Below are 22,750 nucleotides of genomic sequence, written 5' to 3'. Positions count from 1 at the left end.
TTGTTGCTTTATTTAAATAATACTTTAATAATAAATTGCATAAATTTATAACATTTAACATATTCTCTCTTTTGTTCCTTTTTCCTCGGCCCACGGTACCAGTCCCCAGTTCCGTTCGATATATACTATATATACACAACAAAGGCGAAACATGATTTATTCTGCGAAAAGGAAGAGACCTGGTAGTGATTAGGGGGTAGTTCCGTTTTAGGAATGGCGGTAGGGTCTGGAAACAAATGATAAATTTCGATGCATGGGCGCGGATCGATCGTAGTTAGTTTAAGGGAATTTATATATATAAATATATATATGTATATGCACTAGACGAAGTGTGATACTACTATATACGCGTATGTGCTGCTCCGCAATCCGCCGGAGCGTGGGTGTGGGTGGAGGCTGCATATTTGAAATCTTTAGAATATTCGCTAAGGCTCCTTTGTGTGCTGGTTGGCTACTCCTACTGCTCCTTGTCTAGTAGATCTCCGGACAGCCCTCGAAGTTCTGTTCCGCCTTGGCCTCCCAGTAGGTATTCTTGAACAGATACACAAAGTCTTCGCTGCCCTCCTCTTTCTCTCGCTTGAACCACATAGGCTCATAGGCCGGATAGGGCCTGCCTTCCGCCGCCGCCTCCTCCGCTTCGGCCTCTCGCTGGCGGCGTACCGTACGCTGCTTTTCCTCCAGGCGCAGCTTCTCCTTGTTAGACTCGTCCCAGGCACCTTGCTCCATAAGTCGCTGGTCAGGACGGAGGCGTGAGTCGGTCGGCGCCACGCCCTCCTCCTCCTCGTTCAGCTGGCAGGCTAGCGTAGTAAAGTTATAGAACTTTTCCGACTCCGGAGGAGCGGGCCGGCGGCGCCAGGCCAGCTTAAAATCGCCCGTGGTGTACGTGGGATTGCTCGACGTTCCCGTCGTCTTGAGCACAGGTGCGATCTCAATCTTCGCGTCCCAGGTGCCACGCACCACCCACTTGACCTCGTTGTTCGGATTCATCACCACGCCCTTCACCAGGCGCTGTACATCGCGACTGAAGTAGGAGTAGGGTACGAAGTTCAGGACGCACTTGTGGCCCTCGGCCGCCTGGGATCCCTTGATCTCCATCTCTCCATGCTGATCCACCCATAGCTTGCCCACTATAATGTTGTTTACCGTGGTGGTCACCTTGTTCCAGGAGTAGCGGCGACCGCTGTCGGGGAACAGCGCGTAGACACCACCCAGTGGATTGACCTACAAGGGAATTATATATTAGGGATAAGCATGCTGCCGAATCCCATCAAGAATCCAGAAAAAATGGCTTTCGCTACTTACTTGGACGTATTTGCCGCGGAACTTGCTGGTCATGGAGAACTCCTGCCAGCACTGCCATTTCTGGCTCTCACAGTGAAGAGCGGCAACTGGAGGATGATGGGAGACCTGTTCCGCCAAACAGCGCCAACCGTAGTCCTCCATCCTGTCGCACTCGAAGGTCTCGCCCAGCAGCGGATTGAAGGGTTTGCCTGTGCGATTCGTGGTCGTTGCATAAGCGGAGACGGTGAAGGCGGCTAAGTAGGCTAACTGCTCGCACTCGTCCTGGCAGGTGGATGCGTAGTCGAGGATCTCCGAGTACTCATAGTCTTCCACCAGGCGTTGCAGCATAGACAGAGGCTCGTTGAAGTTTACGGGCATGGGGATCTTGGACAGGTCCTTGCCAATGCAGTTCTTCATAATTCCCCAAAGGTTAAGGGGGTAGTGTGGCTTGTCTGGCACCCTGGAGCGCCGCTTCCTCATCAGATCGGGATTCCAATTGCGACCATAGATGGAGTCTTTGCTAGACTGGGCAGGCACTGCCTTGTCTACGTCGTCATCGTCGCCCTGCCCGCCGGAAGCCACACGCGGAGCACTCACCAAATGCACCTGCTGCACCATCTTGACAGTGCGCTTCTGCTCGTCGCTCTCCGAGGAGCTGCCCTCCAGGTGGCCCTCTACCTGGTCTTCGCTGCTGCTGCGTCGCTTGTTCATTTTCAGGATGAAGGTGCCCTGTTCCCTATCAGGCGACTCCGCGGAACGAGCAGGTCCGGTATAATCGTGCTCCTCGGCGTCAAAGAATTCCATTTCCTCGTCAGATGTCACCAGAGAGCAAGCTGCGCCGCTGGCGGCATTGGACTGCACTTGCTTGTTCTGCCGTACCATAACAGCGGCCTGCTCCATTTGGGACTGCTGCTTGGCCATTTGCTCGACTATTTCCTCCAGCCGCTGGCGCTGCTCGCGTTCGTGATGCAACATCTTGGACCACTTGTGGCCCTGCGCTTCCGCAGAGTGCAGGTAATCGTTGCTAGCGTTGATCATTGCGTTCGAGGTGATCCGGAAGAGAGTGGCCCGCTCGTTGACGATCTTAGTGCGGCTGGCCAGCGACTCCTCCTCGTTCGTCTCCAGGTCATTGAGCGCACGCTGCAGGGCGGCGCCGTGCTTGGTGATCAGATCGTAGCAGGTTCGCATGTTCTCTAGCCGCTCGGTCAGGTCGCGCACAACCGAACTTATTTCCTGACTGGGTACCACCTGGGCCGTCACCTCCTCCTCCTCCTCCTCGCTTTCCATTGCCCGAATGGCCTTGGCCTTGGCCAGCTCCAAAGCGGTCACCCATGACTGACGCTCCACTTCCGTTCCGGCCTTGATGTGGAAAGTCTGGGTGCCACCGTTCGAGATGACAAACGTGCACGAGTCCACGGTGTGAATCAGAGCTCCGTGCAGCGAGATGGTGCCCCGGCAGGTGTGGTTGATCTCCGACTGGTTGCGGTAATAGCTCAGCACGCCCTTGGACAGCACGAACCAGCGCCGCTGGTAACCCTTGATGTAGTTGGTCCATTTTAGCAGCCAGCCCTTCATCTCCGGCAGCCCCTTCTCGGCCAGCGCATTGCCCGCAGCGTCCGTCATCGCCCGATCTTTTTAGGATCCTCCGGCCGGAAAAAGCTTGCCGTGCGAATAGCGCCACGTACGATTGGTGAGCCGTCTTCGAAGCTGCAGCAGTTGCAACAATAACAACTCTCCAACTCGAAAATCGAATGTTCGGTTATTGGAGTGCGATTCCTGCTCCAGCCAGCATCACATAGTCTGCACTTTGCCACCGGATTGAGTTTTCGCTGCCGTTCCGCCGAGTGTGCCACGATTTAACAACTAATTTCGCATTAACTTACTTTTCTTATGGAATCGAGAGACTATATGATTAGTGCTGGCAAAATATCAGAGCACTATCGATACTATCGATGTTTGGATATTGTTTTTAAGACAACCAATTCTTTTTTCACTATCGATGTTTTTAATCGAATTTGCTTATGAGTGTTAGACTTAAAACACGAATTTTTCATTTATTTAATTTCGTTGTGTACTCTTTAAAATTAAGACAATTAGTAAATATGATCTGAAATATCTTTTTTTTTTCATAATAATGACAATAATGTATAATTTTGTACGCCTCAATTAATTGTTGCACTCTTTATAATAGAGAAAATAAATAAAAAAAAGGATATATGATAAACAATAATTCGTAAAAACATCGAGAAAATCGATAGTGGAAAATAAAGACTTTTTGCCAGCTCTAATGTGTAAGCCCATACAAAATTATCGAATGGCTTATCGAACAGGCTCCACCAGATCAAAACTTAAATATATAGTTTTTCTGATGACCGTAAAATTAGCGTCGGTGTGGCACGTTGGTGGATCTTCGATTTTTAATATACTTCGTAAGTAAGGCACTTATTCGAATAAAGTAAAGTTTTTAAATGCTAAAAAATGAAGTTACTATTGTTTTTACTGGGTTTGAAATATTATTGATATATTAAAAAAAAAGCATGTGAAAAATCATGTTTTCACGGATTTCTTAATATATCGGCTAATCAAACGCGTGAACCAATACCCGATATGCCATAAAGAAGGGAATTTATTGTAGTTTTACCCTAATAAGTACCAATTTCTGTGTTTATGAGTTTTTGAGCAAATCGCATAACAATGATCTGACGCTTGGTCGGCTCCATACAAAATAGGGCATAAAAAATTGTAATAACTTCGATTTACGAATGGATGGAGTATTTGGGCTGATAGCTAAGGCGCGAACTATGAAAATGGAACCAGATGGGAACCAGCAAAGAACAACTCGGTAAACCAGACCATGGAACCATGATAAGAAAAATACTAAATTATATAAAAATAGCAAATTGAAATAGCCAACCAGAAAATATTCCTATTGACCATTTAAACAATTGTATGAAATATGCATGTCCCATGAATGGAATTGACATTCCAAACGTTTTGGTAGGTGTTTCATCAAAATCCGTTCAGCCGTTAAAGAGAAAACTCCACTTTTTCATTTATTTCCATAAATGTTCCTTCGAAGATATATATATATCTGGCAGCACTGTCTGCCTTAAATTAAGTCAATTTGATTTAAACTTTGTTATAAAACTTATGCAAACTGAAGATCGTACCATTAACGGGATCGCAATTCTGAACATTTTGATCCACGTTTCGGTAAAATCCGTTCAGTCGATCATAAGAAATCCCGACTTTTTCATTTATTTCCATTTATGTGCCGCAGCCCTGCCTGCGTAAATACCAAGAAAATTGATTTAAACTTTATGTTAAAATCCATGCAAAAGGAAGACTGTCCCATAGACGGCATCGTAGTACTGGACATTTTGATCTATGTTTCATCAATATCCGTTCAGTCGTTAATGAGAAATTCGACTTTATCATTTTTAGCAGTTGGGTACCAGGGGTGCACAGTCATGCCTCCTTAGTACATAAATTAGTAATTCAATTGTTAATTTCTCCCAAACTACTGAACCGATTTCGATGAAACACCCACCAAATTGCTTAGATTAACGATATCTTTTATTGGGCAGACTATTAAATCTTATTTCGAAAATTTGCTTCTCAAATCTATGGCTTCAATGCCCTTGGCTTGTTATATGATTTCAGGTCAGTGAATAAATTATTTTCGACCATATAAAGTATATATATTCTTGATCAGCATCAACAGCATGGTCGATCTAGCAATGTCTGTCTGTCGTCAGTCCAATTATATGGAAACTAGACCCTTATATTTATAGCTATCTAAATAAAACTTTAAACTTAGTCATCTATACACTTTTACTAATGTATAATGGATTAAAATGTACACAACTACAGTGCCGTTTATTCCACTTGCATACATACATACGTCCTACCATTAACTTTAAATCACATTCTTTTATTTAATATTCTTCGTCGAACATACACACATACAAACATATGTACATACATTAACGGCAATAAATGAAAAATTCGGGATTTCTCATTAACGACTGAACGGATTTTGATGAAACATATATCAAAATGTTCAGAACTGCGATGCCGTCTATGGGACAATCTTACTTTTGCATAGGTTTAACCATAAAGTTTAAATCAAGTTTTCTTTTTTTTGACAGGCAGGGCTGCCGGACTTATTTATATTTCACCGGTACATAAATGGAAATAAATGAAAAAGTCGGGATTTCTTATGAACGACTGAACGGATTTTACCGAAATGTGGATCAAAATGTTCAGAATTGCGATCCCGTTAATGGTACGATCTTCAGTTTGCATAAGTTTTATAACAAAGTTTAAATCAAATTGACTTAAATTTAGGCAGACAGTGCTGCCAGATATATTTATTCTTCGAAAGGACATTTATGGAAATAAATGAAAAAACAGAGTTTTCTGTTAAACGGCTGAACGGATTTTGATGAAACACCTACCAAAACGTTTGGAATGTCAATTCCATTCATGGGCATTGCATATTCCATACAATTGTTTAATTGGTCAATAGGAATATTTTCTGGCGGGCTATTCAATTTGCTATTTTTATATAATTTAGTATTTTTCTTATCATGGTTCCATGGTCTGGTTACCGAGTTGTTCTCTGCTGGTTCTCATCTAGTTCCATTTTCATAGTTCGCGCCTTAGCTATCATCCTAAATACTCCACCCACTGTTATTCGATTTTCTCGAAATCTGACGGTTAAAAACAATTGCAATTTTCACCAAATATTCATTAATCTTCCCCTAGTAAGCCTATATATCGTGCATATATGCACGCATTCGAAAATAAAAGTTATAAGCCTTACAATTTTTTATGCCCTATTTTGTATGGAGCCGACCCCGAGGATATATCACTGTTATGCAATTTGCTCAAAAACTGACGGTTTGAAGAAATTGAAACTTGGTAGGGTAAAACTACAATAAATGCCCTTCGTTTTGACAAATAAATTTAAAATTATAGAGCCCCTCCTTCCATTTTCCCACCGTTCCATTTCGACGCTAATTTGACTTACATGTTTTAAACATAATTACTTTTTATTTATTTTATATTTAAAAAAGGGTACTTAGTAAAAATTGAAAATATCTAAATATTAATAATTATTTTTACCTCAATATGCCTTTGCAAATACCTAAAACATAAAAAATCCGTACACAGAAATTTTGTCATAATTTTAATAAATGTATTTTTGGGTTTGCTATTGTCGATATTCATGATAAAATTAAAAACTATTTTACTTAGTTATTTATAAAATAATAATATTATGGTTATCTTGGCCACATTAAGTTTCGAATTTCAAGCTTAATGCTTGTTTCCGTTATGTTTTAAAATAATAAAGTGTGTCAAATATTCCGATTAGCACTATATTTATTTTTAATTAAAAGTTTTCTCTGATTCTTCAAGAAAACTAAATAATTTAAGACTTTGAATGCAACCTTTATCAGCATTATAGTGTCTAGAGCCCAAAGCCCAAGGACTGACTCATGGCAAACAGTAAAACAGATTGCCCCCCAAATTGGATTACACATTTTTTATTTATAAATATATAAGGTCTGATAAATAGCAAAAAAATACATAATGTTTAAGGTGGGAACTGTGTGGGCTTCGGCAGGGTTTCGCATCAGAGGGCCCAGATCACGGATCACTACTTCTTGTACTCCGCCCACGAGTAGCGGAAGGAACTGATCATGTGGATAAGGCTGCAAATACACAAAGCTGGTAAAAATGGAGGGCAAGCAGGCAGTGTGCGTCAACACGGAGGATATGCGGACAGAGACGGAACAGAGACAATCACCGGACGATGATGACGTATATACAATAAATCGTTTATTCGTAGGCAGTTCTCGCATAATATAAAATAAATATATGTATACAGTTACAAGTAATTAAAAAGTACAAATACAGTTTTTTTCCATAGGTTGTTTTGTTTCCTCTCCCTATAAGCTCCCGGCTTCCATGGACGTCTCTTATACAAAACAACAACAAACATAAGGCGTGGAAAGGGTGATTGGTGATGGTGTGGTGTTTAATTGTTGGACAGAAACACAAGATGGACAAAAGCAGGCAAATATATAAATACGTAAAGCGGGCGATTGAATGGTGACGATGACGACGTTTCCTTAGTGGCTAATGGGGTATGGATTGCTGGTTGTAGTTGATGTTCTTAAGCAGAGCGTTGCCTTTACATGGTGTTGTAGGCTGCGGTGTTGAAGCTCGTTTTGGGAGCACTTAGCCTGCTCAGCGGATGCGTCTTGCCGTGCTGTGCCAGTCGACGGATCTGAACCTGCTGCTGTTCTGGCTGCTGCTGTTGTCTGTTGCTGCTGCTGTGCTGACTGTGACTGTGGCGAGCAGGTGCGGGAGGCGGGCGATTCTCGCTATAATCGTGCGTTGACCTGTTCGACAGAGATCGATCGTAGTAGGAGCGCGGGCGTTGCTTGAAGCTAGTGGTGGTGGTAATTGTGTTGCTGCTGAGCATGTTGCTCGCATTGCTGGTGCCTGCGGGCGGCAGTGGGGCGGAGGTGACGGACGCAACGGCTACTGTTGGTGGGGCCGCCGCCTGGCTACTGCAGGAAGTTGTGGTTTGATATTTATGCACTAGACCTTTTACATTACGATCACAATTTTCGCTTACGCTGGAATCGGACGAGTTGGACGCGGATGAGTTGGAGTTGGAGTTCGAGGAGGCATTTACATGGTTCGCATGTTGTGCCACTGGCGAGGAGGGCAGTGATTGGTGGCTGGTTGTCTTTTTGCCCAAACCCACAGAACTGGCCCCGGAGCCCGATGCTACGAGGACCGAACTGCTTCCGGATGCAGTCCCAGATGCAATATTTCCTCCTCCTCCTCCAACGCCTATCGCTCCTGCTTTGGCTTCAAAGTTCTGCTTGAGTATTTGCACATTTCCCGAGATGCGCTGATCTTCTCCCACCGCTTGAGTCTGGCCGCGTAGCACCACCGTCACTTCCTGGTCGCCGGGCGTGGTATTTTTGTTCTCGATGTCGCTGGTGTGCATTAGCTCCTCACTGTTGCAGCGCAGTGGCTGACGCTGTCGGGGACTGTGAGCGGACGAGGCACTTCGGTATAGACTCGGACACCGCTTCTGATGGCCATCTACCGCCTCGAGCAGTAGCTCCTGGCTGTCCTCCTGGCAGCGCTTCTTAAGCGCAGTGCTCTCCTCTAGCTTCTGCTTGGTGCGCTTCACGGTGCCCTCACCAGCTACGACCCCTGTGGACGCTGCCACTGCGACTCCATCGCTGACATTGAAGTTACTGCTGCGCTTTAGATCCTGGATCTCTCCCTCGAAGATAGCCGTCGTGTTACGGTTGCTGTCGTAGTATGAGCACGAGCTGGTCCTCACGGGTAAACTGCTCCTGTTGTCGCCAGAACCCCAGCTGGCATGCCTGAAGGGTGGTTCCCGTTGACGTTGGCCCCGCGGTCGAAGCAGAATGGCATTGGTATGCTGCTGCTGAGGGGTTGGATCCAAAACGATACCGCCACTAGGTCCGAAGGACTCAGTCCACGAGTGCGTTTTGCGACGTTGTCGCTTCTCGACTTCCTCCTTGGCGAAAACGCTGTCCACCTGAGAGGAAAATACATCCGAGGAGCTGGAGTCGCGACGCGGTGGGATACCCCCGCTCACACCCGCACTGCTGTTCCCACTTCCTGCGAGGTGGGATGTCTGCGTGATCAGTTTGGTAAGCGAGGTCCAGACGGGTTGGGATTGTTGCGGAGGCTGGTCCGAGGTGTGCGCCTCGAGATCGTGAACCCGCGTGCGCACAGACAGAGGCGTGTGCTTCTGTATGTGCAGTACCTGGTTCTGTGTGACGCTGTAGTTCTCACCGTTGCTGCCCGGGAATCGCATGTTCTTTGGCTCCTCGGCCACACTGCGCTCGGGCGTAAGGTTCTCCATGGACTGGCTCTGCTGCTTGGTGACCACCGCTGTCTGGGTCTTGGGCGAGGTGCTGCTGGATCGCCGGACCATTCGGCGCTGTGATTTTTGAGCACTCGAACGCCGGTGTAACCGCTGCTCCTCTTCCTCGCCATCAGGCGTTACCCCAGCCTCCCCAGTGGACTTGGACTTGGCCTGGTTGAGGGCCTGGATGAGAGGCGTCGGCTCGCTGCCAGGCAGCAGGCGCGCGTCCTTTGTGCTCTTTAAGTTCGTCTCGCTCTTGCTGCGTTGCAGTTTCTCCTTGTTCTTCATGGCGTCCAGCATACCGCTGTAGGTCTCTAGTTGGTTCAAGAAGTTTTTGTTCGGCTTGATGCAGCTGCGTCGTTTCTTCACGTGCTCCAGGGCCTGCTGGAACTCCCACTGGTAAGCCTTCATCGCGTATGCGATCACGACCGAGGCGGACCGACTGACGCCCATTTTGCAGTGTACTAGCACCTTGGAGCCCTCGGCCTTCGCCCGCGAAATGTAGCGGAACGTGTCGTCCCAGTACTTAAGCAAGTTGGTCTTCTCATCGTCATAAACGCGCACGTTGAAATACTCAAAGGTTCCCGGAAAGAAGTTGTCAATCTCCCGGGTTACATTCAGAATGTGCCGAACGCTGGAAGGTACAAAGCGAAGGATGTATTAGTAATATGTAAAGAAAACATCGATTTAAATCGCAAGTCTATATATAAATCGATAAACATGCGATATATAGATATAATCAGTGAAGAATATGAAATCGACCAACTAAATCGTAATATATACCCATTCTTTTGAAGTTCTTCCAAGTTGCTGGCGTTCCACTCAGAGCCCAGGTAGACGTGCTCAAAGATTTTAGTTGGCGCATCCATTTGACCGAGAATAACGAGCATTTCGGTGTCGATGAACGATTTATATTCGCCCAGGTCCATGTCCAGGATCTCTTCGAGGCGTCCGCGAATATACTTGGAGGTGACCTCGTCCAGGTCCACTGACATCATGATGGCCTTTAGCTTCATCTTGATTACACTCTCGGTCTCCTCCTTCTCGGGGGGTCTGCCATAGTCAAGGAAATTCAATGGATTATTCAGAGACGAGATGATTGTCTGATTCGATGTTCCTTACTTGTTTCGTATGGCATCTGGCGAGGGGGGGCGGCGGCTTTCTAGCGCATCCATGGCATTCCACTCGTTCAGACAGGATTGATCCGACTCGATGCGACTCTCATAGCTAGACAGCCAATCATGAGAGGGACCGCTGGCATAGAAGTTGTTCTCACGAGCCTTCTTCGAAACTTTGTGCAACGTCTGCAGCGCTGACCTATGGATAAGAGGGATTTTAGTAGATATCAGGCTGGAGAGTCTGTGAAGCTACTTACCACATGGCCTGTACAGAAACTGGCTTGAAGATATGCGTCTTCTCATACACGTTGACACTGAAGCCACTGCGAGAAGGATACAAAATGTGAATACATTGTTTTCGAAATATGAGGGTCTTAGGAATGTCTTATTGAAGATATTTGACTTGTCTCACCCGTCGCCATCCAAGTGGATAGTTGTGTCTGCTAGAATGGGCACCACAAGGCCAATGGTAGTCCGCTCGTTGCAGTCGATGCCCAACAGGCAGGACTCCTCCATGCCCGAGGTATTCTTGTTGTTATCGCCGGCCGCTGTCGCTGTTGCTGTCAAATTCTCCTTGTCCGCTGACCTATCACATTTACTGGCTGCTGGGGCCGGGGCCTGCTCCTCTGATAGCTGGCGCTGGGTGGAGGATGACGGGAGGCCCGAGGACCCGCTGACCTTGGCCGAGTTGTGACGCATGATCCGGTGGCGCCTTCGTTCGCTGGTGGAGGATCGACAGCAGCTCCTCGAGGCGATCACCAGGTAGCGCGTGCGGTTGGACCGCTGCGACTCCAGCTTGACAGCCTGATGGAAGACAGAGGGAAAGAGGTTAACAGGGTCCTGAGTATCCATTACAAATACCTACCATCTTGAGCGTGTCCTCGCGCTGCAGCAGAAAGAACATGGACTGCAGGTGTAGCTGGATGTCTGAGTTATTGCTCTGCGTGCTGTTGCTGGAACGTGTTGAGTCTGTGCTCAGTCTCCGTTCACTGTGCTGCTGGGGCGGGATGTCCTTGAGGGCCAAGACCAGGGCGGTGCCCTTGCCTGCGAAAAAGCACTCGCTCCGCTCCACGTTGCTCTTGCTATTGCCCTCGTCGTCCTCGGCCTCGCCATCCTGGGGGTAACCGGAAATGGGAATAAAGAGAGGTATTTTATTACACTGTCCATGTGGTCGCTCACTCTCCACTGTCCGCACCACCAACCAGGTGACTCACTCACCCAACGAGATATATGAAATATATTCTCGTGGTACACCATTTGCCTGCATAGCCACAATTGAGATCTTATGATGAATGACTTCGCAAAGGGATCTCAAAGGGCCATAATTATTTTTCTGCCCGATTTAAGTCCGATTATTTTGGATTATTGCCTGAATTAAATTCCGAGGGCGGCAGACACACAAACACACACGCGACCCGGGCTCAAGGTCTCGCAAACTATTTTTGGGGCGGTCGGGCGGCGGCCTAACGGAACCGCAAGAAGAGCAACAACCAGACGCGAGACAAGCAACAAAAACGACAAATAAGGCAATGCAAAAGTTTATTGAAAAATATAGACGTCGCGACGTCTGCGACGGATTTGCTTGGGTTACACCAAAAGCAGCGCCGATGACGCCGACCGCCCACACGGGAAATAAAACAAAACGTAAGCAACAAGCGCTCGAGTAAACATTTGGCGAGAAAACACACAAAGGATCATGACCGACAACGGAACACGCACGGGAGGAGAGCTTCGCCTAATTGGCACTCTCTTTCGGGAGACGTAGACGGGAACCAAAACAAAGCACACACACACGCGCGAGATAGTGCTTAGTGCTTGCCCTCGCGACGACACTCACCGAATTCGAGCAGGAGCCAGCCACACTGGGAGAGCGCTGCACCGTCACCAGTGCCATTTGTTGTTGCTGCTGCTGCTTCCGCTGCCGCCTTCGCTCCTCCTCCTCCTCCGCCGCCTCTTCTTGCCCCTGCTCCACCTGGCGAAGATGGTGATGGTGTGGCTGCTGCTGCTGATGATGAGGTGGTTTCCTCCTGGCCAGTCCTTGCTGCAGCCCGCGTCTGTGTGGTATGCTTGTGTGTGTTTACGGGAGAGTGTGTGAGTTACAAATGCATTTTCTTGGCGCTGCCTGCTGCCCGTTGTTTTTGCACTCGGCTCCTCGCTCTGCTCCTCCTCCTCCTTCTTCAATCTTATCCGCAATCTGGACACTCTTGTACGTTGGTTGCTGCGGTTCGCTCTCGGAAACGGCGGGACCCAGCACTCGTCCTCACAATTGACAAACACTCACAACGCTTTTAAATGGTAAATACTACACGAATTTTTCGTAAAAGAAAAGACAGAACCAGTGCAATCGATTAGACGCCATTTCTAGTCGATAACACTGGTTCTCGAGCTTCACGATTATCGAAGGCACGAATATATAAATTTAATTTTATGACCGGCCATACATTATTAATAGAAAGGTTTGATAGAAAAAATTATCTATAAATCAGCGCAGTATATGTTTGGGTCAAACCGCATACAATTTCATAGGGAATCCTTAACAAAATTTTTACAGTTGTCGATACTATCGATTGGTATTATAATCTTAGTCAGAAGCTTGTAATGTTTGAAGGAGTCATTTCCGACCCTATAAATCATATACATATATTATTGATCAGCATCAACAGCCGAATAGATCTGGATATATCCGACATAAATATAATTTTTTCAAAATTTTTGGATATTTAAAAATTTTTATAAATTTATAAAATTGTCAAAACTTGACAAAAAAAAAAATTTAATTTTTAAAATATATTACTGAGTATGCAGATTTTTTAACCGAATAAAAACTAACATAAGAATAAAATTAATGCTTTTTTGGAAAAGTTATGAGATGTTTAAACTTTGATTTGTCAAATATATTCTTATATAAAAACATCATTAATATCGCTTAAAAAATTTTAAAATTCAGATGGTTTCATCTCTCCCACAAAGCAACATTTTCTTTTGCAAGCAAATCAGTTATATTATTATAAACTAGAATTTAAATATTAAACAGCCCTTTCATCGATATTCGTTGCTGTTATCGAATGTTTTTTGAGTTGGCAGCCCTCACAGCTGATGGTGTTGGAATAGACCAAAAGCGAATGTGGGTACAGCAGCTGATTGCGAAAATCAGCAGGTCAAACAACAACAGCTTCAGGTTCTGGATCGGTGAATCGGAATCGAAAAAGGTCTCCAGAAAAGCGAATAAAATGTCAGCTTTTATCGAGGAAACCAAAAGCCTGTTGCCCCGCATCGCCTTTATCGCATGCGGCTGCTTTAGTCCGCCCACGCCGATGCACATGCGGATGTTCGGTGAGTATTTGGATGGTGGTGAAATTCCCGGAAGTTTAATCGATACGAACATGGCATGTGTAATCATCTCCAGAAATAGCCAAAGATCACTTTGAGATGCAGGGCACACACAAGGTGGTGGGTGGCATCATCTCGCCCACACACGATTCGTACGGCAAGAAGGGCCTAGCCTCCGCCCTGGATCGATGTGCGATGGTGAAGCTGGCCACCCAGAGCTCCACCTGGATCCGCCTGTCCGACTGGGAAGTGCACCAGAATCAATGGATGCGAACACAGGCTGTGCTGCAGTACCACCAGAACTACATTAATAACGAGCTCAACTCTGGCGGTTCATGTGGTGATGGGGAGGATGAAAATACTCACAAGGCTAGCTGGCTACCTAGAGGACTGCACGACAGTCGAGACCCTGTGCACTTAAAGCTGCTGTGTGGCGCAGACCTGCTGGAATCCTTCGCCGTTCCAGGTCTATGGGCAGAAGCAGATGTGAGTATTTCTCTCTTTTTTTAAGCTTGTTAGCTTATTTTCTAAATTTTGTTTCAAATTTACGCAGATTGAGAATATTGTGGCGAACCATGGCCTGGTGGTAATCACACGTGCCGGCTCCAACCCAGGAAAATTCATATTTGACTCCGACATATTGACGAAATACCAAGTAGGAGCTTAAATTGGGAAAAACCAACAATGGATTTTACCGAGTTGCATTTACATTTCAGAACAACATAACACTAATCACCAATTGGGTGCCCAATGAGGTGAGCTCAACGCTGATACGGCGACTCCTCGGACGCGGTCAGTCGGTCAAGTATCTTCTGGACGATCTGGTGTTGGAGTACATCAAGCGCCAGCGCTTGTTCAACGTAAAATCGTATGTGGATTCCAAGTCACCATTCCCCTGTATACCGCATGAACAGTCACAATCGTAATCCCAATCCCCCACAACCTTCATCCTGATACGTACACTGAATGAGAGGCGCCAGCTTGACACATTTAACACAATCGAGATCACACCTAACGTGGCAGCTCTTAGTATGTCTCCTTTTGTGTCTTAAACTGCAGGCAGGATGCACCGGCACCGCCCGAATGCGACTCCTGACGCGTTTTGCACCCGATAGAGAAGTCCCCACTGGCCCAGCGTCACCCAAGTTATCTGCACCGCCATTCGCACCACCCGCTACACCAGCACCATCCGCTGTTTCAGCCGTGGCGCCTCTACATGGAGCGTGAGTGAGCCATGCCAGAGCAGAGCAGACCAGAGTTCAAGTTCCTATTTAGCAAAGATTCCCGCAATGCATGCCTTCTTTTTATAACCCCCGGTCTTAGCCCTTGTAAATATTCCCTCAAGTAGCTTAGCTGTTGATTTTCTGGTGGTCAGTGTGCGTATCCATCCACTTACCCCAAATTGTTTCAATTTGTAGTCCCATTAAACAATAACCGTAACTTTGTTGCTGTTGTACTGACCATGCTCGCCTAACCTCTGGACTGTAGTAAGTATATAACGGATGCAGTGCGTCCCACCCATTTGCTCTTTAACCACGCCTACACGGATAACAACAAGAACGCAAGCAGCTATTCCGTAGGCGTCCAGCTGGAGCTGGAGCAGGACATGGACGAGTCGGACAGCCCGAGTCCGCACATCCAGCACTCTGCCACCTCGCGGGTCTTCTGCTGCGGCGAATCCACGCCGCGGGGCTCCAAGCTGCTGCGCCTCGGTCCCGGACAGGCGGTGCAAGTCATCACCATGCAGGCAGATGTCAAAGAGGAGGTAATTATCGGGAGATACATGTCATATGTCATTCTATGCTAAAAATCTTATGCTTTTTCCTTTTTCCCAGAGCCAGGCCAAGAAGCAGAAGGTTGCCCAGGTGAATCTTTAGGCATATGAAAGACGAATCTCTCACGGATTGATACAGGAGCTGGCGCTGGAAGCTATTTGTTGATACTATGTGTAAATGTAGAATAAACTTGCTCGAGTTGACAACCCGCCCTGGTTTTGTGGGTCACTCTACGGCGCTGCGGGGCGAAGGCATTGAACTTCAGGCGAGGAGCGTTGACATTGCAGGCGACATTGCAGGGCTTCCCTTTGGGCTCTGGGTGTCGGGTGTCAGAACTTGACGAACGAGAGTGGTCACCATTAGTTCGAGCTTAGAGGAACTGCATTTGAAGTTGCAGTTGCATATTTCCCTTGGCGGAGTTCACATCGCGAATGTTCTTTTTCCGTCGTCAGAATGCCAAGCCCGCGCCCCGTCCCTCGCGTGCTCCATCCTTTGCTCTGCCCAAGCGGCGTCCTCCTGTCCAGCTGACGCCCTCGCATCAGCATGACCAGTTGCCCTTCCTGCGACGATCCCGATTCAGCGCTCTACCGCATTTTCGGGCGTATGAGGATGAGCCGGAGAACCTTTCGCTCTTTATCGCCATCCTGTACGTGGTGGATCTGTTCGGTATCTTCCCGTTCGTCACGCTGCCTGCGCTGTTGGTGAAGCTGGGCTATTTCGGTATCCTGCTGGTGCTATCCATCATCTTCCTGCAGATCTACACTTCCTTCCTGCTATCGCAATGCTGGACAATGGCCGAGCTGCTCGATCCCTCTATTCAGCAAAAGCGGAATTATCCGTACGCCGCTCTGGCCGAGCTGGCCTACGGTCCGTATATGAGCCTGTTGGTCTCTGTGCTCTTGGATCTCAGCATCTTTGCCATGGCAGTGCCCAGTGTGGTGATGGCCGCCGAAAATCTAGAGGCCGTTGTTCTGCGCATGAGCGCCGGACAGTACAACTTCTCCTACTGCTACTGGGCCATCATTGTGGGCCTGGTCATCTGTCCCCTCATGTGGCTGGGCAGTCCGAAGCATATGCGGTGAGAAGGGGTTTTCCAAGGGAGGTCACTTCCTTCTATAGGAAAATAGTTTCCTTAGATTGTGATTATTTAAAGTTTGTAAATATATTTTATCTTTAATATAGGGGCCTGGCCATTATCGCCGTCTGTGTGATGATTGTAATTGTGGCTCTGCTTTGGTTCTGCCTGTTTGCTGCTCCAGCAATTGGAACTCCCTTCGAGGGCATCTCCTTGGGTGCGTCTTAAATATTTTTAAAGATTCCTTAAACTTAATTGAGAGGTATTTCATACAGAGTTACCTGGCTTTCTAACCGTGCTCAACAGCTACAGCATTCTGGCTTTCCAGTTCGACATCCATCCGGTGCTCCTAACCCTTCAAATTGACATGAAGAAAAAGTCGCAGGTATCCTGGGCGGCTTTAAGTGGCATTGCCAGTAAGTTTTATAAATATTTTTTAATGCCTGAACCTTACTGAAGGTATCTATATATATCTCCTAATAGTTACCTGCAGCGTGGCTATCTTTGGATCTATTATAGCAGCTTATAAATTTGGATCCATGATAGCTGATAACCTGCTGCAAACTTTGCCCACTAGTGTTCCATTTTACGTGATGCTGATCCTGATGGCCCTTCAGCTCTGCTTCTCCGTCACGGTAGCCAGCTCGGCCATGTTTCTTCAGATCGAGAACTATTTCAAGCTACCGGAATGTAAGTTCTACAAAAACTATATGTTATGTTATTAAAAGAATTCGAGGCATCTCTTATAGTACCTCAAAGCGTGGGAATCGATTTCCATTTCATTATTTATATATACTTTTTTTAGTTAATGATTCCCTGGATCTAAGAATATTAATAAGTTCCGTCATATTCTCTTTGGCGTAATTAATCTAACTCACATTAAATTGGGTTTTAAGATAATAAATATCTTTATGTCACATCTGCAGCCCTCTCCTTCAAGCGGATGTTGATCCGTTCCTCGGTGTTGGCCCTGGAGGTGCTTGTGGCTGAGTTCGTGCCCAGTTTTGATGCCCTGATGGATGTGGTAGGTGGCACCATAACAGGACCTCTGGTCTTTATCCTGCCGCCGCTGCTTTATCGTCGCATCCGGCGAATGGAGCGTGTACACCAACGGATAGCGGCGGAGGCCAGCTACGGTAGCCTGCCGCTGGACCTCAACTACGATCCCGTGGAGCTGGAAATGGAGCCACTGCTGGTGACCGCTCCGCCGGTATCACCGCGCGGCTGCTGGATCCATTTGGTGCGACTGCTGCACCGCCTGGAGTGCGATGTGTCCTGCACGATGGGAGTACTCCTTTTCGGGCTGCTGGCCACATTCCTGTCCACCTATCTGAATCTCTTCAGTCTGCCGAATTTGTTTACCAACAACTCGCCCTGCCTGAGCAATCTGACCAAGCACTTCTGAGATCGGTTGCCGTCCTTCAGAGGGTTCAAAAACCTGACCATCTCATCATCTTCAGTGCAATGGAGCTCGAACTTAGGTGTTTTGTTTAACACAAACTACAAATTTAATAAATCTATTATATTACACCAAGACACGCACACGGCCCAGAGTGGTTGATGTTTAATTAGTTAAGCTTTATTAAAACATGGCAAAAACGGCGGGCAAGAGTCAAACTATTTGTCCGGGGAATTGCACACGCTCATCATTTATCATCTTCCTCGGTTGCCCGGCAAATGTTTGGCTTTTTGTTTGCCAAAATTTATTTAACAATTTGTTGTTAGTAATTTTCTGCTGCCTTTGTTTTGGTCAGTAACTTGAGACGAGAAGAGACTAGCCCAAGCGGAGCTTCTCCAGGTGGAAAGTAAACAGGCTGATAACGCCTTTCGTGGTATATCTTTGAAGTATCTTTTGTATCTGTATCTGTATCTCTGTATCTGTATCTATTTGGTCGACATGCCGCAGAGGCTTAGCTCAGGGTTTAAATTTAAACCCAACACGAATCCAAGCGATGAGATTCTTCTGCGAAGATTCTTGCGGGTTCCGTACGCAAATTTAATTTATTCTTCGGCAGCTGCTTACCTACCATGCATGGCTTTTTCTATTTCTATTTGCGTATTTCTATATAATATTACCAACCTTAAACCTTATACTTATAGTATATGATTTTTTCCTGGCATTCATTTCCGTCTTCCATAATACGTTTTTAAGCGCGTTCCATGTTCCATTCGCCCGGGAGATGTGATGAGATGAGTTGAGTTGAGATGAGTCAAGGTATTGTGTTCTGTGTGTGTTGATAACCTCCCCAAGTCATCTCTAGCCATCTAGCCGTCCAATGCAAAAACCGCAGCAACAACAACTCGAATTATTATTTATTTTTTTCCATTCTCGGTGATTATTTATTAAAATTAATACCCAATTGTTTGATAGGAACACAAGCCGTTGGTTGAGCTGTTTGTCGCGTCATCAGTCGTCGGAAATCAGAAATCGGCACCTCCATCACCTGCGTCCGCTCACCTGTGGCTGTGGGATGCTTTTATTGGCTCGTTATTTTCAGTTGGCTCTTTAATGGCCAGGCCCAAAAGGTACACGCACTCAAAGCTCTATTCGCCCTTTTAATTGCGACGAACTTAAGGTTTACTGCCTTTCGGGCGGGTTTTTTTCTCCACTCATTTTGTTGTTTATTTTTTTGTCTCAATATGCAGAAGGTCTCGTTTGGCACGAACTCTGTGTTCCGCGGATGATTCACGCTGGAGGCTAATACAAGTACTTGCCATGCCACTTGGACATGGATCCGTGGAGACGAGCTATGGTGCCAGTTGCCAAGTGCAGCATAAGTCGTGCTAATTGATTATATCGCTGGGCCATTGACAAGCGATTGGTTAGTTTTAAAATTTATTTATTTATTTTTCTGAATTTGCAAATTACTCAAAACATGCATAATTAATAGTTATTAAGTTTTATTGCATAGCGTCACAGCTATTTGCCACATGGGACAGGTGCCCTGGGCGGGTAAGAAGTATCTTTGAAATTTATTTTAAACCTAGATGCATCCTTCAATTAAGTTGGTCACACAGTTAAGGTATTAAAAGTCAACAAGTTATATTCCTTCATTCAAAAAATAGTTCCTATACAGAACAAAGTCTAACTCAAATAATATATATATTAACTTCATAATGACTGATGATAATCCCAGTGTGGAGGAGCAGCGCGAGAGGATCGATAATGCCCTGCTGAATGCCATGGATGATCTGGATCGGGACTACCTCCGTGGACTGCAGATTGAGATGCATACCTGTGCCACTGCCTGCTGCTCCGATCCGGATGCCAGTGCCGAGACAGTCCAGCGTTGTGTTGATCGCTGCCAGTTACCTTTGACCCGAGCCAGGTGCTATGTGCAACAGGAACTCTCCGAGTTCGAGAATCGCCTGGAGGGCTGTATGCGTCAGTGTCGTCTTTGTGGCAATGAGGAAATCCACCTGGAACGCTGCTCCATTGACTGTGTGGATAGCCATGTGGCACAGCTGCCCGAGATGCTAAGAGCCATGCGGATCACACTGGAAAAGGGTCTCTAAAATGGTTTTTTATTAAGAAGGAATTTATTAAGAATTTTAATTCATATTTCATTTAAATTTTACTTAAATAATCGTGAATTCATTTTAATGAAAGATATAAAAATCTATTAAAGAGTTTCTTGGGGTTTTTCTATTTTCAAAATTCTAATTTCAAAGACCTTTTTGTTCCCATTTCAGAGTGAATTTCTGTCCAGCTTCTGACCTATTTATTTTGGCCAATAATTTCTCCTCTTTCGTCAAAACCTTTTGGACAATTCTCACCTGATTAAACAGCCATTGAGTGTAGGTATTGCCACTGGGAGTCTGACGACGACAGAGTGTCGCCATGTCTACCCTTCCCGGGGCGATCCGTGAAGAGACGTTTGCCAATTTGGCTTGCGGCTGATTCGATGGCTGTCAAAAACTGATTATACGGTGGCAATTTTCAAGTGGCCGGCACAAAGGCTTAACCCAGAATTTAATGATATTTAAATTGCAAGTTCCTTTGGCCGAAAAAAACAAAATTAGAAAAACGTGGAAAAAAAAGTAAAGTAAAGTCAAGTAGAATTAAAACGAAAATCGAAAATCAAAAAACACACATTGTGGTGTACACAACAAAAGGCGAAAAACACCGTGGCGGAGAGCTTTGGGCATAAAATTTCACTTTTCATTTCCTATTGACCCCGATTCCCTGGACGCACTTCTTTCTAAATTTTTTTTCTATTTTGGTTTTATTTTATTTATGTTTTTGGTTCGATCCCCAAAAGATCTTGTGAAGTGCCCGCAATTCAGTTCTCCGGGCTTTTGGCTCCCTACTCTTCTCCTAATCGAATCTCGGATCTGACGTCCGATCGATCGAACTGTAACGTCTCTCAAATGGTCATTTATGGCCACGGACGGACAGTCTTTGGCTTTCTGCATCAATTGAATACTCATTAGGCACACTCACACTCACACTCAGACTCAGAGTGAGGGTCTCGCGAATCGCGCGATTCGGTTTCGCGTGGCAAATGATGACTTTTTGATTTTCGTTTGGTCAGAATCAGCACAAAGTCTTTTTCAAGTCTTTTTCGGGCTCTTCTCCGAATTTACTTTTTACTTTATTTAAATCATTCGAATACTGCATTGTTTTGCATGCTGATTTGCCTATCTTACCTGTCCGGGGGCCATCTGACAGAGCCCAGTTGATAATGGAAAGGTATGCCTTTTCTTATGCCTAATAAACAGAAAAATAGAAAGATTTTAACATAATTTTTGTCATAAAGTATGGCTTAAAATTTTACTGGTTAAATATTATAATTTACAGGTAATATTAACTGATATATTATATATTCTAATTACTAGAATACCTTACAAACTTTATCTCTAGTAACAATCGTTGAAATAAGCAATGTTTTTCGCCAAATTTTTGAGCTCAAAATGAAATAACAATAATAAAATCTTCAAAAGCCGTTTAATATTTATTTAAATATGTATTGAAGATGGTAATTTGTATATCAAAAGCATGACTACTTAATTTAAAAATGTTTTAAAAGGATGACTAACTTATTAAGCATTTATTCTACTTTCATTGTTAAAAGAGGTGCTAGAAAACCCGTAACAATTTATATGTTAATACTTTGTTTTTCTCTGGCTTCTAATTTGACCAATATTTGTGAGCCTCCTTCCTGTCATAAAAATAACTCCCAAGAACGCACAGAGAACTCGTTTTTGTTTATAACATTAACCGAAAAAAAAACATCGAAATAAAAAACGATGGTAAACAAACAATTGAAATTATCATAAAACGCATTTTTACATAATAAATGAAATAATATGCTAAGGCGTTAATAATATTGTTTAAAAATAAATCGATGACGCTATAAATGATTAACTCTTAGACAATACAAATTGTTTGTTAATAGACGTAGACGTTGCCGGGGCTTCAGACAGAGACGAGTCTATCTAGGGGGGGCTCTCGGTGAGATTCACATCGCTATAAATTCACATAAATTATAATATTTGGCGAGCACAGAAACGTGAGTTGTGGTAGCAACAACACAACGGCAGCCACAATCGAGACTCGATAATAAGCAAATAAATTATAATTATACACAAGTTCAATAAAAATGTACAGCCAAGGACGTTGAAGGCCATTCAACGAGTGTTTTGGGGGTTGTACTCACTCCCCATTACCGCTCATTCCGCCACATTCCCCTCCATCCGCCCTGACTCACACCGCCAGAGCCACCTGCTCCTCCGCCTTGGAGATTGGAGCTTCCTCAAGCTCATCGACATGCTAATCAAGCCGCACAAGCATTAAGTCAGATTGATGCTGGCCCATAAATATGGATGCTGCGCGGGCATGTGGGGTTCGGGGGGAGATGGGTGGCTTTGAGGCCGAGTGGCAGGCAGCAAGGCCGCAGCCGAACTGTAAATAGCTTGCAGCTCATTACCATTAGTTGCTGCCTGTTGCCTGTTGCTGCTCCTCCGCTCCGTTCCTGAGTCCAAGTGCATCCTCGGTTTATTGTCTAAAAATAAACGCCGGCAGGCAACACAAACTTGGCTTAGTTCGGTTTGGTTTGGTTGGGCCAAGAAGAGTTGGCCAGAAACCCCTGAGCCAAAGCCGCGTCTTCCTGCTTGGCGTTCGTGTGTTTTATTATTATTAATTAGTACAGCTCACAGGATGGAAGGGGGACGGGGAGTGGAGTTCTGACAGGAATGTTGCACTAGAAAAAATGGGGAAACCATCGATGAATTTATT

The 22,750-nt window shown here is 45.5% G+C and overlaps 5 protein-coding genes across 14 annotated transcripts; 3 read left to right on the top strand and 2 right to left on the bottom strand.

The window, feature by feature from the left end:
- Positions 1-3: 3 nt before the first annotated feature.
- Osbp (oxysterol binding protein) lies at positions 4-3,246 on the bottom strand. The gene is made up of 2 exons (XM_020961961.2): positions 1,303-3,246; positions 4-1,221 (listed from the first exon to the last, which is right to left on the bottom strand). Exons 1-2 carry the CDS (start codon positions 2,902-2,904, stop codon positions 472-474), a joined length of 2,352 nt encoding a protein of 783 aa, XP_020817620.1. The 5' UTR covers positions 2,905-3,246; the 3' UTR covers positions 4-471.
- Positions 3,247-6,820: 3,574 nt separating this feature from the next.
- On the bottom strand, positions 6,821-12,715 carry ssh (Protein phosphatase Slingshot). Of its 7 annotated transcripts, none has more exons than XM_086839485.1 (8): positions 12,170-12,715; positions 11,198-11,446; positions 10,745-11,136; positions 10,590-10,655; positions 10,337-10,531; positions 9,998-10,267; positions 7,488-9,848; positions 6,821-7,001 (listed from the first exon to the last, which is right to left on the bottom strand). In XM_086839485.1, exons 1-8 carry the CDS (start codon positions 12,224-12,226, stop codon positions 6,947-6,949), a joined length of 3,645 nt encoding a protein of 1,214 aa, XP_086695611.1. In that variant the 5' UTR covers positions 12,227-12,715; the 3' UTR covers positions 6,821-6,946. The 7 variants fall into 7 exon arrangements, with proteins under 7 accessions (XP_086695611.1, XP_086695609.1, XP_086695610.1 ...); XM_086839483.1 differs by lacking the exon at positions 6,821-7,001 and having other exon boundaries at positions 7,112-7,865; positions 7,934-9,848; XM_086839484.1 differs by lacking the exons at positions 6,821-7,001; positions 12,170-12,715 and adding an exon at positions 11,551-11,978 and having other exon boundaries at positions 7,112-7,865; positions 7,934-9,848.
- A 608-nt stretch (positions 12,716-13,323) lies between these two features.
- Nmnat (nicotinamide mononucleotide adenylyltransferase) lies at positions 13,324-15,643 on the top strand. 4 transcript variants are annotated; one of them, XR_015273168.1, is made up of 7 exons: positions 13,326-13,665; positions 13,739-14,148; positions 14,216-14,317; positions 14,379-14,530; positions 14,722-14,885; positions 15,151-15,427; positions 15,498-15,643. XR_015273168.1 is itself a non-coding variant. In XM_020961116.2 (6 exons), exons 1-6 carry the CDS (start codon positions 13,398-13,400, stop codon positions 15,537-15,539), a joined length of 1,251 nt encoding a protein of 416 aa, XP_020816775.1. In that variant the 5' UTR covers positions 13,324-13,397; the 3' UTR covers positions 15,540-15,643. The 4 variants fall into 4 exon arrangements, 2 of the variants coding, with proteins under 2 accessions (XP_020816775.1, XP_020816784.1); XR_015273169.1 differs by having other exon boundaries at positions 15,081-15,427; XM_020961116.2 differs by lacking the exon at positions 14,722-14,885 and having other exon boundaries at positions 13,324-13,665.
- Positions 15,644-15,751: 108 nt separating this feature from the next.
- On the top strand, positions 15,752-18,048 carry mah (solute carrier family member mahogany). The gene is made up of 5 exons (XM_020962051.2): positions 15,752-16,515; positions 16,620-16,729; positions 16,788-16,928; positions 16,996-17,202; positions 17,439-18,048. Exons 1-5 carry the CDS (start codon positions 15,869-15,871, stop codon positions 17,915-17,917), a joined length of 1,584 nt encoding a protein of 527 aa, XP_020817710.2. The 5' UTR covers positions 15,752-15,868; the 3' UTR covers positions 17,918-18,048.
- Positions 18,049-18,894: 846 nt separating this feature from the next.
- Positions 18,895-20,135, top strand: LOC110191248 (TIM double twin CX3C motif protein). Its single transcript, XM_020962028.2, has 2 exons — positions 18,895-19,038; positions 19,159-20,135. Exon 2 carries the CDS (start codon positions 19,630-19,632, stop codon positions 20,026-20,028), a length of 399 nt encoding a protein of 132 aa, XP_020817687.1. The 5' UTR covers positions 18,895-19,038; positions 19,159-19,629; the 3' UTR covers positions 20,029-20,135.
- Positions 20,136-22,750: the final 2,615 nt, after the last annotated feature.

The sequence above is a fragment of the Drosophila serrata genome, unplaced genomic scaffold (assembly GCF_035046125.1).
Source record: "Drosophila serrata isolate PLE 108 unplaced genomic scaffold, ASM3504612v1 contig_376, whole genome shotgun sequence".
In the NCBI taxonomy this organism is placed as follows: domain Eukaryota; kingdom Metazoa; phylum Arthropoda; class Insecta; order Diptera; family Drosophilidae; genus Drosophila; species Drosophila serrata.
The sequence above is the reverse complement of the archived record's forward strand: the minus strand, read 5'-3'. Positions and strand labels throughout refer to the sequence as shown.